The sequence below is a fragment of the Antedon mediterranea genome, chromosome 7, assembly GCF_964355755.1.
Source record: "Antedon mediterranea chromosome 7, ecAntMedi1.1, whole genome shotgun sequence".
NCBI classification, from domain to species: Eukaryota; Metazoa; Echinodermata; class Crinoidea; order Comatulida; family Antedonidae; genus Antedon; species Antedon mediterranea.
In genome coordinates, this window is record NC_092676.1 from 8,855,590 (window position 1) to 8,870,197 (window position 14,608).

Genomic DNA, 14,608 nt, shown 5'->3' on the forward strand with positions numbered 1-14,608 from the left:
AAAAAGGGATTTTTTTTTCAAAATATAGCTAAATTTTGACCTTTTTATATTCGACTGGTCATATGACACTATAAGTTAATAACACAATTTACCTGCACATATAGTGATTAAGGCCTAATAAAAAAAATCATAAAATTCAGAGAACAGGCCTATTGTAGGGACACTTTCCCATAACACTAAATATCTTAATAGTATGGCCAACCCCTATTCAGGGAGACAATCTCAAATGTGTCCTTGGCCTTAATTGGGGTTCTATCTTTAATTTTAAATTGTTTATTTGGAATCGTTTTTGCCAAAGTTTACCAAGACATTAACATATAGTACTTAATATTATCAGCATTGCTTTATTGTTTAAGTACATTCTATCCATACTTCAAAAATATTGCCAGTTGTTTTATACAGTATACTAATTATAATTGCAAGTTTTCTTTTCTCTTAAGATGGTTATTTTGTTGATTCAATGTATTCATTAAATTAGTATGGTAAAAGAAGTGTAAATACTGTTCTACACAAAGTCACTATTATATAAAAATATTGATTAAAAAAGTATCATATTGAGTATGAATGACAGTATTATTTTATTTATATTAAAGATGTATTGTCCCCAAAAACATACAAAATGAAGATTAATAAAATCAGACTTTGAATGACAAAATGAATAGTTAAAAAACAATTAGCTGGCAGCCAATTTGACTATTTTAAATCACTTATTTTCTGATCCAATTTTTGGTCAAAGTATATAATATATATTATATTAAAATGACATATTCAAGAAAAAAATTGTTTTTTCAAGGGACAATACATCTTTAATGCTTTGAATTTCTGATCTAATATGGTCTTTAATTGGAGGCATGGTTACAAGAACTAGTTAATAAGCAAATAATTACACTGTTAGTGTATACATAATTGTTTTTTTATTGCAATATATGATTTATTACTACTTTTGTGATAGTTTAAAAGCAGAAAGCTTTTAAATTATTATTAAAAGAAAACTAAAGTACTTTTTACAGAAAATATATTCCCAGTAAATTATAAATGAAATTCAACCACCAAATGTAATATTTAAATGTTGATATTTTTTTCATAGGTTTTTCTTCATTCAAGACTCATTGTATTCTTTCAAATAATTGTGCTCAATAGACTAATTTTTATCTATTTAAGTTTGCTTCATATAATATTTATTGTATCTGTTTTCTGTTTCATACCTTTGAGTGGCAACCTTCGTTGCTGTTGGTTTTGATGAAATAAAATAGAAAAAAAATATACTTGTCACAATTTATCCTGAATACTTTTGTAAGCCAATGTTTAGAAATTTTTTTGTATTGTCCGATATTATCATCCTACTGACCGTTACCTTTCACATCAAATCTCCAGAGTTTAAACACAGAGGCATACACCATACAAAATGTAGGTGCTGACGCTCCACAATGTGGAATGGGTATATTTCTTATTACCATTGTTCAAACAATATCAATATTAATTTGAATACAGAATTAATTCATTTTTCATAATCTTATTCACATATGAATTTTACATACAATAGTTACATTGGAATGCAAATTATACTACTGTAATACATTTTTTTTGTGCAATTTAGATAAAATAACATTTTACTGAAATTGGAAAATAATAAATTTAGAAAATGGTTCTTTAGGAACCATTAAAGAATATTTTTCTGTAGTTACATTTTATTTACTATTAAAACCTGTTTGCAATTATTAAGCAAGCATGTATTTAGATAATCATACACACAACATATTTTTTGTGAATGTCTCGTAAATACATTAAAACTGAAATCATACATTACTGCAGTAAAAAATGAGTTACTGCAGTAGAATTATTTTGACCTGATCCTTTATAATAAACATATCTTTTATCAGGTTTATGCATTTACTTGAGTTGTCAGTAACCAGAAAATGAATTTATATATTTATTCAAGGAGAACAATTTAAACGCTCATAGAATAAAATATACGCCTGAGCCTTGAGAACTTTCGATTCCGCAACTTCAGTTACCTGAGAGTCACTTACGTAAAACCATTTCCCTTTTGATTGCGCAACCGTTTCGCTCGTACTATCTCCGTTCATATTATTGCAATCTTCATGTAGTTCATGTTCATTATCAGTAATATTGCTTGTTTTCATATTCTCATGTGATACAGTTGTCTGGTTTTTCTTGTAACTGCATGCTGGTATGTTTAAAGTGTATTGTAAAAGGTCTGGATTGCTCGGTCTAACTTTCACATACGCAGTGTAGTGACCAGAGTGAAGTCTACCACTATGTTCCACAACACCATAGAGGGCATACATCACTCTGTCTTTGCTATCAGCAAATTTCTGTACAGATAAAATAATATTTTTTCCTAATAATATTTATAATTATAAATTTCATAGTTGTAAATTAAATAATAGTGAGGGGAGTCCCGTGTTCTCTGTTAGGAGCTTATTGTACTAAGCCTCGGCATTATGTGGTAGGGTGGCCAGTTCCATTCCACGCAGCCTTTTTTCTCCCTAGTATTTTCAACCAGGTACTCATTTACAGCTGAGTGGACTGGGAGTGGTCGGGAATTGAACCCGGGTCTATCTGTATGACAGTCAAGTGTCTTAACCACTCGGCTATCCAACTCCATTAAATAATAGTAGATAAAGTATGAACTTACACGGCAGTTTGTACTGCAGAAGGGGGCCAGGTCTAACAACAATGGGAAGTCCACTTGCCTAGTAACCTTGCGAAGGTTGAAACCATTCTGAAAAAAGGGAACAAAAATAGAATCATATAGATGACATAAAATACCTTAAATTATATTTAATTTATATATAACAATTGTGGGAAAGGAAAAGGACTATCTTTCACATTTTATATTAAACATATATTTTAAACCTTGAATTAAACTCTGTCTACACTATCAAACTAGTTTGACAAAAAAATGTGATGTGCCCAAATATGGTAGTGAAGCGCCCAAATATGGTAGTTATATGACATCATCATAATATGGGCACATAACATTTTTTTGTCACATCAAGTTTGATAGTGTATACAGTGCTTTAAGTTACATTCACACTTGTTCCACGGCACTGTTCAATCTCTATATGATTTACCATATTTAACAAAACACATTTAGTGGTCGCCTTTTATAGGAATAATTTTTACCTAGGGCTTACCTGCATAAATCGCTTAATATGTAACGTTAAAATGGAAGGTGGTCGATGAATTAGCATCTGTTTGCTTGCATCTTGATAAACAGTTTTACCTTAAATAAAATAAATTAAAAAAAACACCATAATAAATCAGATATTTAAATAAACACAGTTTATAACCTGTCAATTCTGTAAACAACAAATTAAATTTTAATAGATAGGTCTCGATTTGTACGACCTTTGACATACGCACATTGGACCTAGAATCTGTTATTAAACTGTGTCAAAAAACCGAGTGAGGAAGCATATCACTGCATGCGGAAAATGACTGAACACAACATACCTAGGTTGTTGTAAATCGCTAACGCCTTAGGCTCGAACGCAAACGCAAATGACAAATCATGATGTGATGATCATCTAAATTTTCGCTTGTGATTGGCCAATTCACTTACATTGTATGTACACCCTTGCGTTGCGTTGAAGTGAGAGAACCAAGCTTTAATATCTATAAATAGTTATGCCTACCTGTACCAGCTTCTTCAGTACAGATTTCACAGCCGAATTTGTTAGATCCTGTAAGTAGCTCAGGCAATGTAAATTGCTGTAGGCATGTCTGTACTGAGCATTCATTAACTTTCGCATTGTACCGACACATACTACTAACACTCTTTGTCCGTCGCTTCACAATTTGCGATTTTTCGGGCCCACCACATGCTACGCTTGATTTACTAGCCTCAGAGTCGTCATCCTCATTAAATACAGAGTCATTCGTTTGATTTGTACGTTCGGTTGCTGGACTGCAGTTCCCTGGGCTGTGTCCGCTTTCACTGCTATGACCATTAGTGCCGCTGGTTTGATGACTGCCGCTTCCTTGTATTCCATTACATTGCTCGGTAGCTTTCAAATCGGATTCTTCACTTTCATTGGATAATGGATCGCTAGACGTGTTTGGCACTTTGCTTGGTTGCTTCACAACAGACGACGCATCACATAGTTTATTCATAGCATCTTCTTCGCTCTCCATCTCTGCACAATAACCATTTGGTTGTACACCACCTTCATCTTCAGTCAGCGTAAGATTTGAGAATTTATTTTCAAGTCCTACTTGCTCTTTTTCTCGGGTATTGAGTTCTTCCGCTTCTTTATTATCTAAATGTTTTGTTTTATCGTCGATGGCGGCCAACACTTCCAAGTGGCTTGTGTCGGAGAGGTTACCAGCCTCTGCGTTTTTTTCCATTTTATTTTTAAGACGTGGATCAAGTGACGTTTCACTATCGGCGTCATTTGGATCGTAGTTGTCATTGCAATGATCAGTTTCATTCGTTGATTGATTATTCGTTTCTTCTTCTTTATTTCCACTTCCCTTTTTTGAAGACTAAAGAAAAGAAAATAATTTTGTAATCAACCAAAAGAATCCAGAGAATCTGGAAATATTATGAGCAAAAACTATAAGTGGCCTATAATGATATTCCATTATTCTTTCTTTAGTACAGTCAACTCTCCCAATACCGGACACCTTTGGGCCGGCCAAATAAGTCTGGTTTTCCGGAAAGTCTGGTATTCGGAATGTGTTTTTAATGGTGAAAATAAATTTGGGACCTTTTGATCCTCAAAAAAAGTCTGGTATTGGGAGAGTTTCTGGTTTTCAGAGAGTCCGGTATTGGGAGAGCTGATTGTACAAGCTCAAAATAGAAAACTACAAAAACAACAGCCTGCCAAAACAAAATTATTGGTTAAATTTGTAACCAATAAGGTGCACATGATCAGTTATTACCAAAACATCCAGATGCCCAATAACAACGCAAAAATTTGTCCTCCAGGTCAAAGGTTAAAAATTATCTCATTTATCTGATAATTAATCGATTTGAGTGAGATAAATATTGGTTAATTTTTCTTTATTGAAATCGGTTAAAGCCTGTTTCCACAGGCTTAATATCGGTTAATTTTTGGCTGCGGAAACACAGCCTTATTAATTGTTTTTGGCCAGAATGGTAAAAATGTATACTTCAAGACTTTTTGCCGGATAAAATTTTTCTATACACAAGTTTGTAAAAAATATGGAGATTGCAATTTGGGATGCATGTTGCGTCGTTTAATCCTCACCTGGATCTATAATCCCTAACACTGTGGCAAGGAATTAGGCACGTTCCAATGTGCACAATGAATTAACATGGCATAATTAGGTCCTGGAGTGTCGCAAATCCAAAGCTCACTAAAGCGTGGTTTCCACTAGCGACGCAACGCAAGGACGTAACGCAACGCAAGTGAATTGACCAATCACAAGCGTTGGCTTATTCGCTTGTGATTGCTAAAGCGTGGTTCCCACTAGCGACGCAACGCAAGGACATAACGCAACGCAAGTGAATTGACCAATCACAAGCGATGGCTTATTCGCTTGTGATTGCTAACCGTCTATAACTTCGCTTTGCCATTGGTTGAAACGCTTGCGTTGCATTTACGTCCTTGCGTTACGTTCTAGTGGGAACCAAGCTTTATAAATACCATGAAAGAACCTAACCTTAGCTTGTTTCCTAGCCTGCTTCTTTGCTTTGTTCATCTGGTGTTTACTGGGTTTTTCTTCTTTTTTCTGCTGATTTTCTACCATATTTAGCAATGTAGGTTTACGCATCTGAAATGTACAATTTGTTACCATATTTCCTCTTACCAAAGACAATGAAGCAACATAGAGCAACATATGAGCTAGCTTACATGTATATTGTCATTGTGATAGCATCTGTAAAAACATTAAATAAAATGATTACCTTTGCTTCTGAAATAGGTAGCGACAGGTCAAGGAACGCCTCATGTACTTCTGAAACCTAAGATATATTAAAAAAAATATATATAAAAATTACAAACTACATTAACATATTGACTCCATGTATCCTCAGTTCATGCATACACATTGAACAGGGGTGTTTGACATATTGACTCTATGTATCCTCAGTTCATGCATACACATTGAACAGGGGTGTTTGGCATATTGACTCTATGTATCCTCAGTTCATGCATACACATTGAACAGGGGTGTTTGACATATTGACTCTATGTATCCTCAGTTCATGCATACACATTGAACAGGGGTGTTTGGCATATTGACTCTATGTATCCTCAGTTCATGCATACACATTGAACAGGGGTGTTTGGCATATTGACTCTATGTATCCTCAGTTCATGCATACACATTGAACAGGGGTGTTTGACATAATTTTACATAAGAGATAAAATACATTACATTATGAACAAATTAGGGGCAAATAATATATCACGGACAACCCCTATTTAGGGACACTTCTATTAAAGGGACACTTTGTTGGGTCTTGAAGGTGTCCCCTTAATAGGGTTGTATTTGTTTTTACCTGTTTGCAGTTTTGACAATGTACAGCACTTATTAGATAGCCGCCAAACACACTGTCTACAAATGTATGCTTACACATGGAGCCAAGATCTAAAAGACAAAATAATTATGAAAATTTCAGCAAAAATACTAGATCTTCCCCAATTTGTATTAACAGATTCTGCCAAAAAAGGAAAGACAATTAATTCAGCAATGAGACAACATCAGGCTAGGCCTATAGCTTACATACGATGTTCGTACGTTACCATTTTTAACCAGCTATGAGCCTACAAAACTAAGCCAAACTAAGCTAGGCCTAGAAACGTCTATGAGAGAACTTTCGACGCGAGCTACTTAGGTAGTGCATTGTTTTTCTCTTTTTATCATAATTAACCTTAGAACGCATATTTAAGACAAGAAATGACCTGTTTTTAAAATTTTATATGCATTATTTTTACAAAATGTCAGCAATTGCAGGTCTAGTGTCTTTATGGATTAAATTACTGCTTACATTTTACTTTTCCTTTGACTTCAGGATCAACATTTTCTGGCTTAACATTCTTCTTCATGTTAAATGAGCTTAAAATACCTTCTTTCATTCTCTACATAAAATCAAAATATTTCAATTACCATTTATAGCTTTTCAAATATAAGTTTAGTAACTAGATGATAAAGATTGCAGCTACAGCAATAAGAATAAAACTATGAATTAAGAAAATAAAAGTGTAAAAATATAGCACAACAGTGTAGCAGCTCTGTATACACTATCAAACTAGTTTGAAAAAGAAAGTGTGGATGCCCAAATATAGTAGTGATATGACATCAACATGTCCATGTATGGGCACATCCCATATTTTTGTTATATAAAGTTTGATAGTGTAGACAAAATGAATAACTTCATATAAATACCAGTGCAAATGAGTATAACGCACTGTGTAATATATCTTTACACTGATGATGGGAAGTACCTAACTAAATATGTATGTTTAAAAGCGACGTTCAATAAAGAAGAAATTAAAACTGCTTACAGAAGTTATTTTGTTTATTAAGTTAATTTATAAACTTTTCACTCTTAGAAGCTTCAATTAAAAGCCTTTAAATAAAAAAAAAAAATGACAGTAAACCTAATCTAATATTACCTTGAATTCTTCATTCTTCATGCCATCTAAAAGGTAACGCAACAGTTCATGACTGTCTTGTTGTTGGTATCCCTTGAATCTAGAAGCTCTAGAAAGGACACAGGAATGGAAAATGTGTAAAAAGTTGTACATACACCAGGCTGGACTACTGGTTGAGCCTGTATAGTTTGTACATACACACACATAACTCTGGAGTTTTGCTAGGCCATGTGACAGGGTACCTACAAAACATACTTACTTATCACACATACACTAGGGCACACACCATAACTCTGGAGTTTTGCTAGGCCAGGTCAAGGGGTAAAAGACATACTTACTTGTCACATGTACACTAGGGCACACACCATAACGCTGGAGTTTTGCTAGGCAAGCTCAAGGGGTACAAGACATACTCCCTTATCACACATACACTAGGGCACACACCATAACTCTGGAGTTTTGCTAGGCCAGGTCAAGGGGTACAAACATACTTACTTGTCACATGTACACTAGGGCACACACCATAACTCTGTAGTTTTGTTAGGCCAGGTCAATGGGTACAAGACATACTCCCTTATCACACATACACTAGGGCACACACCGTAACTCTGTAGTTTTGCTAGGCCAGGTCAAGGGGTACAAGACATACTGTACTCCCTTATCACACATACACTAGGGCACACACCATAACTCTGGAGTTTTGCTAGGCGAGGTCAAGGGGTACCAAGGCATACTTATCTGTCACACATACACTAGGGTACACACCATAACTCCGGAGTTTTGCTAGGCCAGGTCAAGGGGTACAAGACATACTTAATTGTCACATATACACTAAAGCGCACACCATAACTCTGTAGTTTTGCTAGGCCAGGTCAAGGGGTACCAAGGCATACTTATCTGTCACACATACACTAGGGTACACACCATAACTCCGGAGTTTTGCTAGGCCAGGTCAAGGGGTACAAGACATACTTACCTGTCACACATACACTAGGGCAAACACCATAACTCTGTAGTTTTGCTAGGCCAGGTCAAGGGGTACAGAACATACTTACTTGTCACAGACTTTGTTAAATAAGTCTCTTGGATTAACAGCATAGCTGCGACTTGTATCACGCATTTTGTTGAAGAAAAGCGCCAATGCTTGCGTTAAAGGGTTCCCCTCTGGTAGATGTATTTTCAAAGCATCCTGGGAATTAAACAAATTAAAGTATTAAATAAAATTGATTAGGAAGTAGAAAAATATAGTCATACAAATGCAGATACAACTTTCTTGAGAAAGTTAAATTGAAATAATTATTAGCATTATTTCATGGAGTGGTAAACATAGGATGTAAACGTCATTTTGAAGGGACAGCACACAATCATTAGGCTACTAGGATAAAGGTGGTATGTGAATACCTAGAAAAATGTCTACTCTTTGATATTAACATTTTTTTAATCTTAATAAAAAAACAATATTTTTATTTATTTTTTACAAAATTTTTTCTCAATTGGCCAATTACAGGATAGGAAAAAAATCACTTTCTAATTTAAATCTTATGGGTAAAGCTTTGTTTTCACTTGGACAGTAGTTGCACGGTTTTGACCATGAACAAATTCTGGTTCTGTAATGTGATGGACCCTGGGATTAGTAAGCAATTATTTCAACTACTAATAGTGTCAATAAGTTTTATATAACATGGCATTTGGAACTCACAATAAGGTGCTTGTCCGCATCGCTTTCATCCTCATCTTCATCAGTAGAGCATGCAACGTCTATAAATAGCTTGGTTTCGTTTGGTATGGTAATATCTCGTGCCATCCAAACTTTGTCTAAAACATCTTTGAATACGTAAGTTTGATTTAAAATCTAAAAAACGAAAGAAAACATGAAAGAGGTATTTGCATTATTTATCAGCTGTATAAATTAAAAATTAAACCAAGAAGGCCAAAATTTACAGTAAAATTTATAACTCATATTTGTACATAGAGTTATTAAATAGTTCAACTCAGTCCATTAAATATAAATGTATAAAGCAGCAATAGAGTAGAACCCTTTGTATGGGGCACTACCGGGACACAACAAAGTGTCTCCTTGTGTCTCAAAAGAAGAGTTTTGAAGCAAGAAAACAAAAATAATTTACCTGCATAACAGCATTAAAGAAACATGTATTCCCAAGATTGCTTAATCCCTGTGAAAATAAACAATCTAAATTGAAAATATCAATAAAATATTGTAATATAATTATTATAAAATATAACAGTGTAGTTTTGATTAAACAAGATTTTAATTTGTTTCAAATATCATCAATTTGTATATTTTCATAATTATATGATAAAGTTTGTAGGTTTATATTGGAAAAGTCACACAAACATATTTGGTAATTAACTAAACTGGTTTTCTTCATTAGTAATTCTGTATCAGTAATTGATTGGTTTATTATTAAATAAATTTCACAATCATTTATACAGATAGCAGCTTTGGGTTAAGTTACACCATATGCTGTGTAAATAAACCTTGTTTCACCAGCTGTGCAGTTTTCTATTAATTACATAACAGTAACACTCAAGGATTAGATATAAAATCACTAAATGCTGGTCAGAAAATATCACAAAAACCTACAATGGTCACTATGAGTTGATGATAAAAAAAAGGTTAATTAAATATAACTAAAAATGTTGATGGCATGAGTTAAATAATACGTCCATTAATTTGACGCAAATGTTGAATAGAATGACCCTTACCTTGACCTTTACTGGTACGTCGCCTTTTCCAACATTTGCTGTTTTTTTTACTGCCCCATCTTCAGGTTTTATTTCTTTTTTCTTCTTCACTATTATTAATAATCAAGTAAAATTGATTTTTTATTCTAGCAGTTGGATAATATAATATAAACTCTGTGTTATGACAGCAGTGTTTTTTTTATTCTTGAATATTATAAAACACCAATGATGCATGACTATGAAGTAACACAATTGTGGTCACTTCCGTACTCGTTCAGTGATAATGACTGTTACATGTTTATTCAGAAACACAAATATTTACTGGGCTGAGGAACATGGTTAAAAATATAGCCCAAGGTGATCTAGAGACTATACTATATCCCAAGACGAAGTCAATAGATATAGTATGTCTCCAGATCACTGGATGAAAGCCCAGTTAATCTTTGATTTATATACGGTACGATTGGCTGTAGGCTAGGCCGAGGCAAACATGGACTTGGTTGGAGTAGGCCTAGGTTAGGCCTAGTTAGTGACAAGTTAATCATCATAGGCTAGGGATATATAATAGATAAAAGATTTACATGAGGATGTTGACTTGCAGGCTGTTCTCATCTGTTTCTTCACAAACTGTAGACTTTCTTCTACCTTTTTGTGTACATCTTGAGGGACTTCATTGTCACATTCATAACACCTAAAATAAACAAACAAAAAGTGGTGTTGATAGTTGGTATACCTCCTTGGTAGAGTCTTCTGAGTGGGTGTTATGTAATCAAGGCAATCTAACAACAGGACACTGAGCTCGTCTTGTCAAGATAGTAATTTGTAACAGTCCTTTGATCTTATGTTTGGCTGCGACAAATACCTACAGTACTATGTACATTCTTCACGCCACACAGTGTCTGTTAAGGGTCTGATTCTGTTGCATCCACAGATAAACCCTTTGATCTCCAGAGTTGTTAGATTGCCTGTGTGGAATTAGGCTGAATAGAAGGCCCTTAAAATAAGACTGGCGGAAGACTTTGACTTTATTGGTTTAAACCAATAAAAGACCGCATATATAATATTTTTCATCCAGCACAAAAACATTTTTGTTAATTTGGGAGGTATAAGCTTACCAAATAGCCCATGTGTAGATGTTGACAGACAATGAATGTGCTCCTGAACGAGGTGTATTGTAGTGCTTTAATGCATGCTGATTGGGTGAATATCGACCACAACCCTAACAACAAAATAAATAACATTAATACAATACAATGTTACAAATTCAGTACTGGTTTTAAAAATTAAAAATTGATACGACAGTCAACTCTCTTTGATAGGAAACTTTTTTTTAAAAAGTGTATGTATAACTGTTAAAAAATAGTATTTAGTATATAACAATAACATAAAATATTATGAAGAACCACATAAAATCAGAATTATATTTTTGTTAAAATTAACTATTATTAATGAAAATAAATAAATTAATCATATTTATTTTTTTGCATACAAGGATTGTATAAGAATCATTCTTAAAGTTTATACACACAAACTGGAACACAAAAATAGTGGTGAATGTCTGAGTAGTGGGCGGGGCTTCAAATTAGCATATCTGATTGGCCAATTCAGTCATATTCAATCATTCCTCTCAGTGGTGGAATATTATTTGAGTTGTGATCAGTCGCGTAACGTACAGTCTTGATGCCCCTGGTTTAGGAACCCTAAGTGGCCATCCAGCTCTTTTTTTCGACATGTTTTAATGCCTGTTTTTTATCTGGACACTGCTTAATTAAGGGCCCCTGGATTTAGCCAGTGAGCCACAGGTTGTGATTATGTTTAGTTTAACATATCTCTATCATTAAAATATTCAAGAATAAGCTCACCTGATAACCACAGGCTAAACAAAGCCAAACAGCAGCTTCTTGAGAAGAGTCAACATCATTCCCGTCATCAGCTTTATCTTTTGAGCATTCCTGAAATAAAAATACATTACTGGCACAATTTTAATAGATATGGCGTAGACTACGACCACCAAAACCAATCTAGATCTAGGACGTTCTTTGTTGTAAATACTGTAGTGTAGCATTCATTTGTGTGCTTCTAACATTTGTTTTGACGATAACTCTATACTGTAATATTAATATGTATATCAATTTTAATAATTTTTAATTGTTTTAACAGTATTTTACATTTGCCTATGGAGTTTTTGCAATCTGTGTTTTTACAGTATGTCTTTTTTTCTTCTTTTTTTTTTAAAATTTGATCTATTTTGTAGTTTTATTGTCTTAATTATGCCAAGCAAAAAGAATTTCCAATTTAAGTGGACATACAACATTTCTTAAATCTTAAATCAAACATTATGTTCACTTTTTTTTGGAAATTTTACCATATTTTTAAAAGTGGAGATGAAGTTTTATCAATTTGCTACCGAATCAATAAAATATTTTCACTTGACAGTAAATAAATATTTTTGGTCGTCCAATTACTTACCACACAAGCTCCAATACACGCATTTTTTAAGGTCTTGCGTATCTGATTCTGATTGGCTGCTTTTGAAGCATGTTCACAACCTATAAATAATAAAAAACATTGTATTAAGGCCTACAGTAGTTTTCAAAAACACCATTAATAGAATCAAATATAAATATGTGGTTTATATTCACTGGTATTCATTTAGGAATTTCATTACTGAAAAAATAAGTAAAGCAAAGGCAGAATTATATTATAGTAGTAGTATTAAAGGCTTAGTTTGATTGTGCAAATGGTACATATCCAAATAGAAATTTATACTGATTGAAAGGGTATTTTCAACGGCGCAGATCCGTTTATAATAGCGGGGGAAACGTATAAATACTTTAGACTGGGGGCCAAGGGTTGCCAAGATACCCCGGTTGACGATCTGGAAGCCCAGATACAATTATTTTGGGTTACGCAATTTTAGCTACTGGTCCTGATGCGCCACTGGTTATATTCGCACAGAATCTATTCTTCTTAGATTCTTAGATACTGTATTTTCTGAATGTGTGTCATAGAAGTCTTATTTTCTATTTCATTTCAACAATTTAATGATTTTGCTGTTGAAAAATGAGGGGTACAATCCCCCACCAATAAAAAATATGTGGGGGGAGGGGGGGGGGGGATGTCCCCTTTGTTAAAAAATTGAGGTTCAGAAAACTGACTGACCCGAGACTGATTCTCCAGTTTCTTCATCACTCGATGGCCTGTCTTTATAATTCTTATCTGCTTTCTTTCGTTTCTTACCCATCTCAATATCCTCATCCACGGATTTAACCCGCATCTGAAACAAGAAATGATTTAAAGTTGAAAATAAATTACGAAAATTAGGTAAACATTTATGAAATTTGATACTTAAGTTTGAAAGATGTATTTAAAAAACAATTTTTTATTAATTTTTTTTTAATATGCCATTTTAAGGCCACATAACACTTTGTAATTTAAATTTAAAAAAAATGTATTTACCTGAAAAAACTGATTTAAAACAAAAAATTATCAAATTGGCTGACAGCCAATTGGGTTTTTGTTTAAATTTGTCATTTTATACGAGAAAACCAAAAAACTTATTCAAAGTCTGATTTAATTTAATCTCCATGTTTTTGGGGGTTCAATACATCTTTAAGCATAGGGCTAGCCTTATAGGTCTAGCCCTAATTAATAAATACAGTAGATGAAATTTGATATTTAAATGGGGGAAATCCAGGGGGATTCCCGAAGCCTGGTAGGCTAGGCCTAAGCAAGAGCCTAGGCCTAGTAGTGTACTAACTATTGGCTGAATTTTAATATAGGAATATTTATTAGCCTAGGCCTAAAGTAAAGTATAATTGTTTGCGGCAGCCGGACGGTATAGCGTTCAACAAATCCAACACATCCCAATCACACGGTGTAGGAGGTTACTTTAAGTTACACGTACGTTAGCCTACTTTATTACACAATTCTAGGCTTGCTTACTAGCTAGGCCTAGGGCCAGACTTTTGCCTAAATATCTAGCCTTTAGTAGCCATGTTAGGCCTAGCATAGCTCTAGGGGCATAGGCCTACCACCATGCCAGGCCCTGGGCCAGCCATGTCATTCATTTTTATTTCCAACATCAACCGCACGAGTCGCAAAACAACATAGACATAGCCTTGTTGGAGGTGTTACCTACTAGGCCTAGTAGAAATGTTATTAAACCTAACCTACCTGGTACTTTAAGTATAAAAATCAGTTATGTTTATGTATGCATTTTTTCAAGCTGTTAAACACGGAAACGAGTAGGCCTAGCCTATCCTAGTCTAGTCTTAAGTTAACTCCTCGCCGCCTCGCTCGTCGCGGTC

The 14,608-nt window shown here is 34.1% G+C and overlaps 1 protein-coding gene across 1 annotated transcript; it reads right to left on the reverse strand.

Annotated features, from left to right (window-relative positions):
* Nucleotides 1–779: 779 nt before the first annotated feature.
* On the reverse strand, nucleotides 780–14,608 carry LOC140054301 (ubiquitin carboxyl-terminal hydrolase 16-like). Its single transcript, XM_072099239.1, has 19 exons — nucleotides 14,475–14,608; nucleotides 13,461–13,575; nucleotides 12,768–12,847; nucleotides 12,161–12,250; nucleotides 11,414–11,517; nucleotides 10,880–10,989; nucleotides 10,320–10,408; nucleotides 9,719–9,766; nucleotides 9,292–9,444; nucleotides 8,648–8,781; nucleotides 7,614–7,701; nucleotides 6,986–7,076; nucleotides 6,497–6,585; nucleotides 5,900–5,956; nucleotides 5,656–5,766; nucleotides 3,663–4,512; nucleotides 3,162–3,250; nucleotides 2,660–2,746; nucleotides 780–2,336 (listed from the first exon to the last, which is right to left on the reverse strand). Exons 2-19 carry the CDS (start codon nucleotides 13,573–13,575, stop codon nucleotides 1,935–1,937), a joined length of 2,787 nt encoding a protein of 928 aa, XP_071955340.1. The 5' UTR covers nucleotides 14,475–14,608; the 3' UTR covers nucleotides 780–1,934.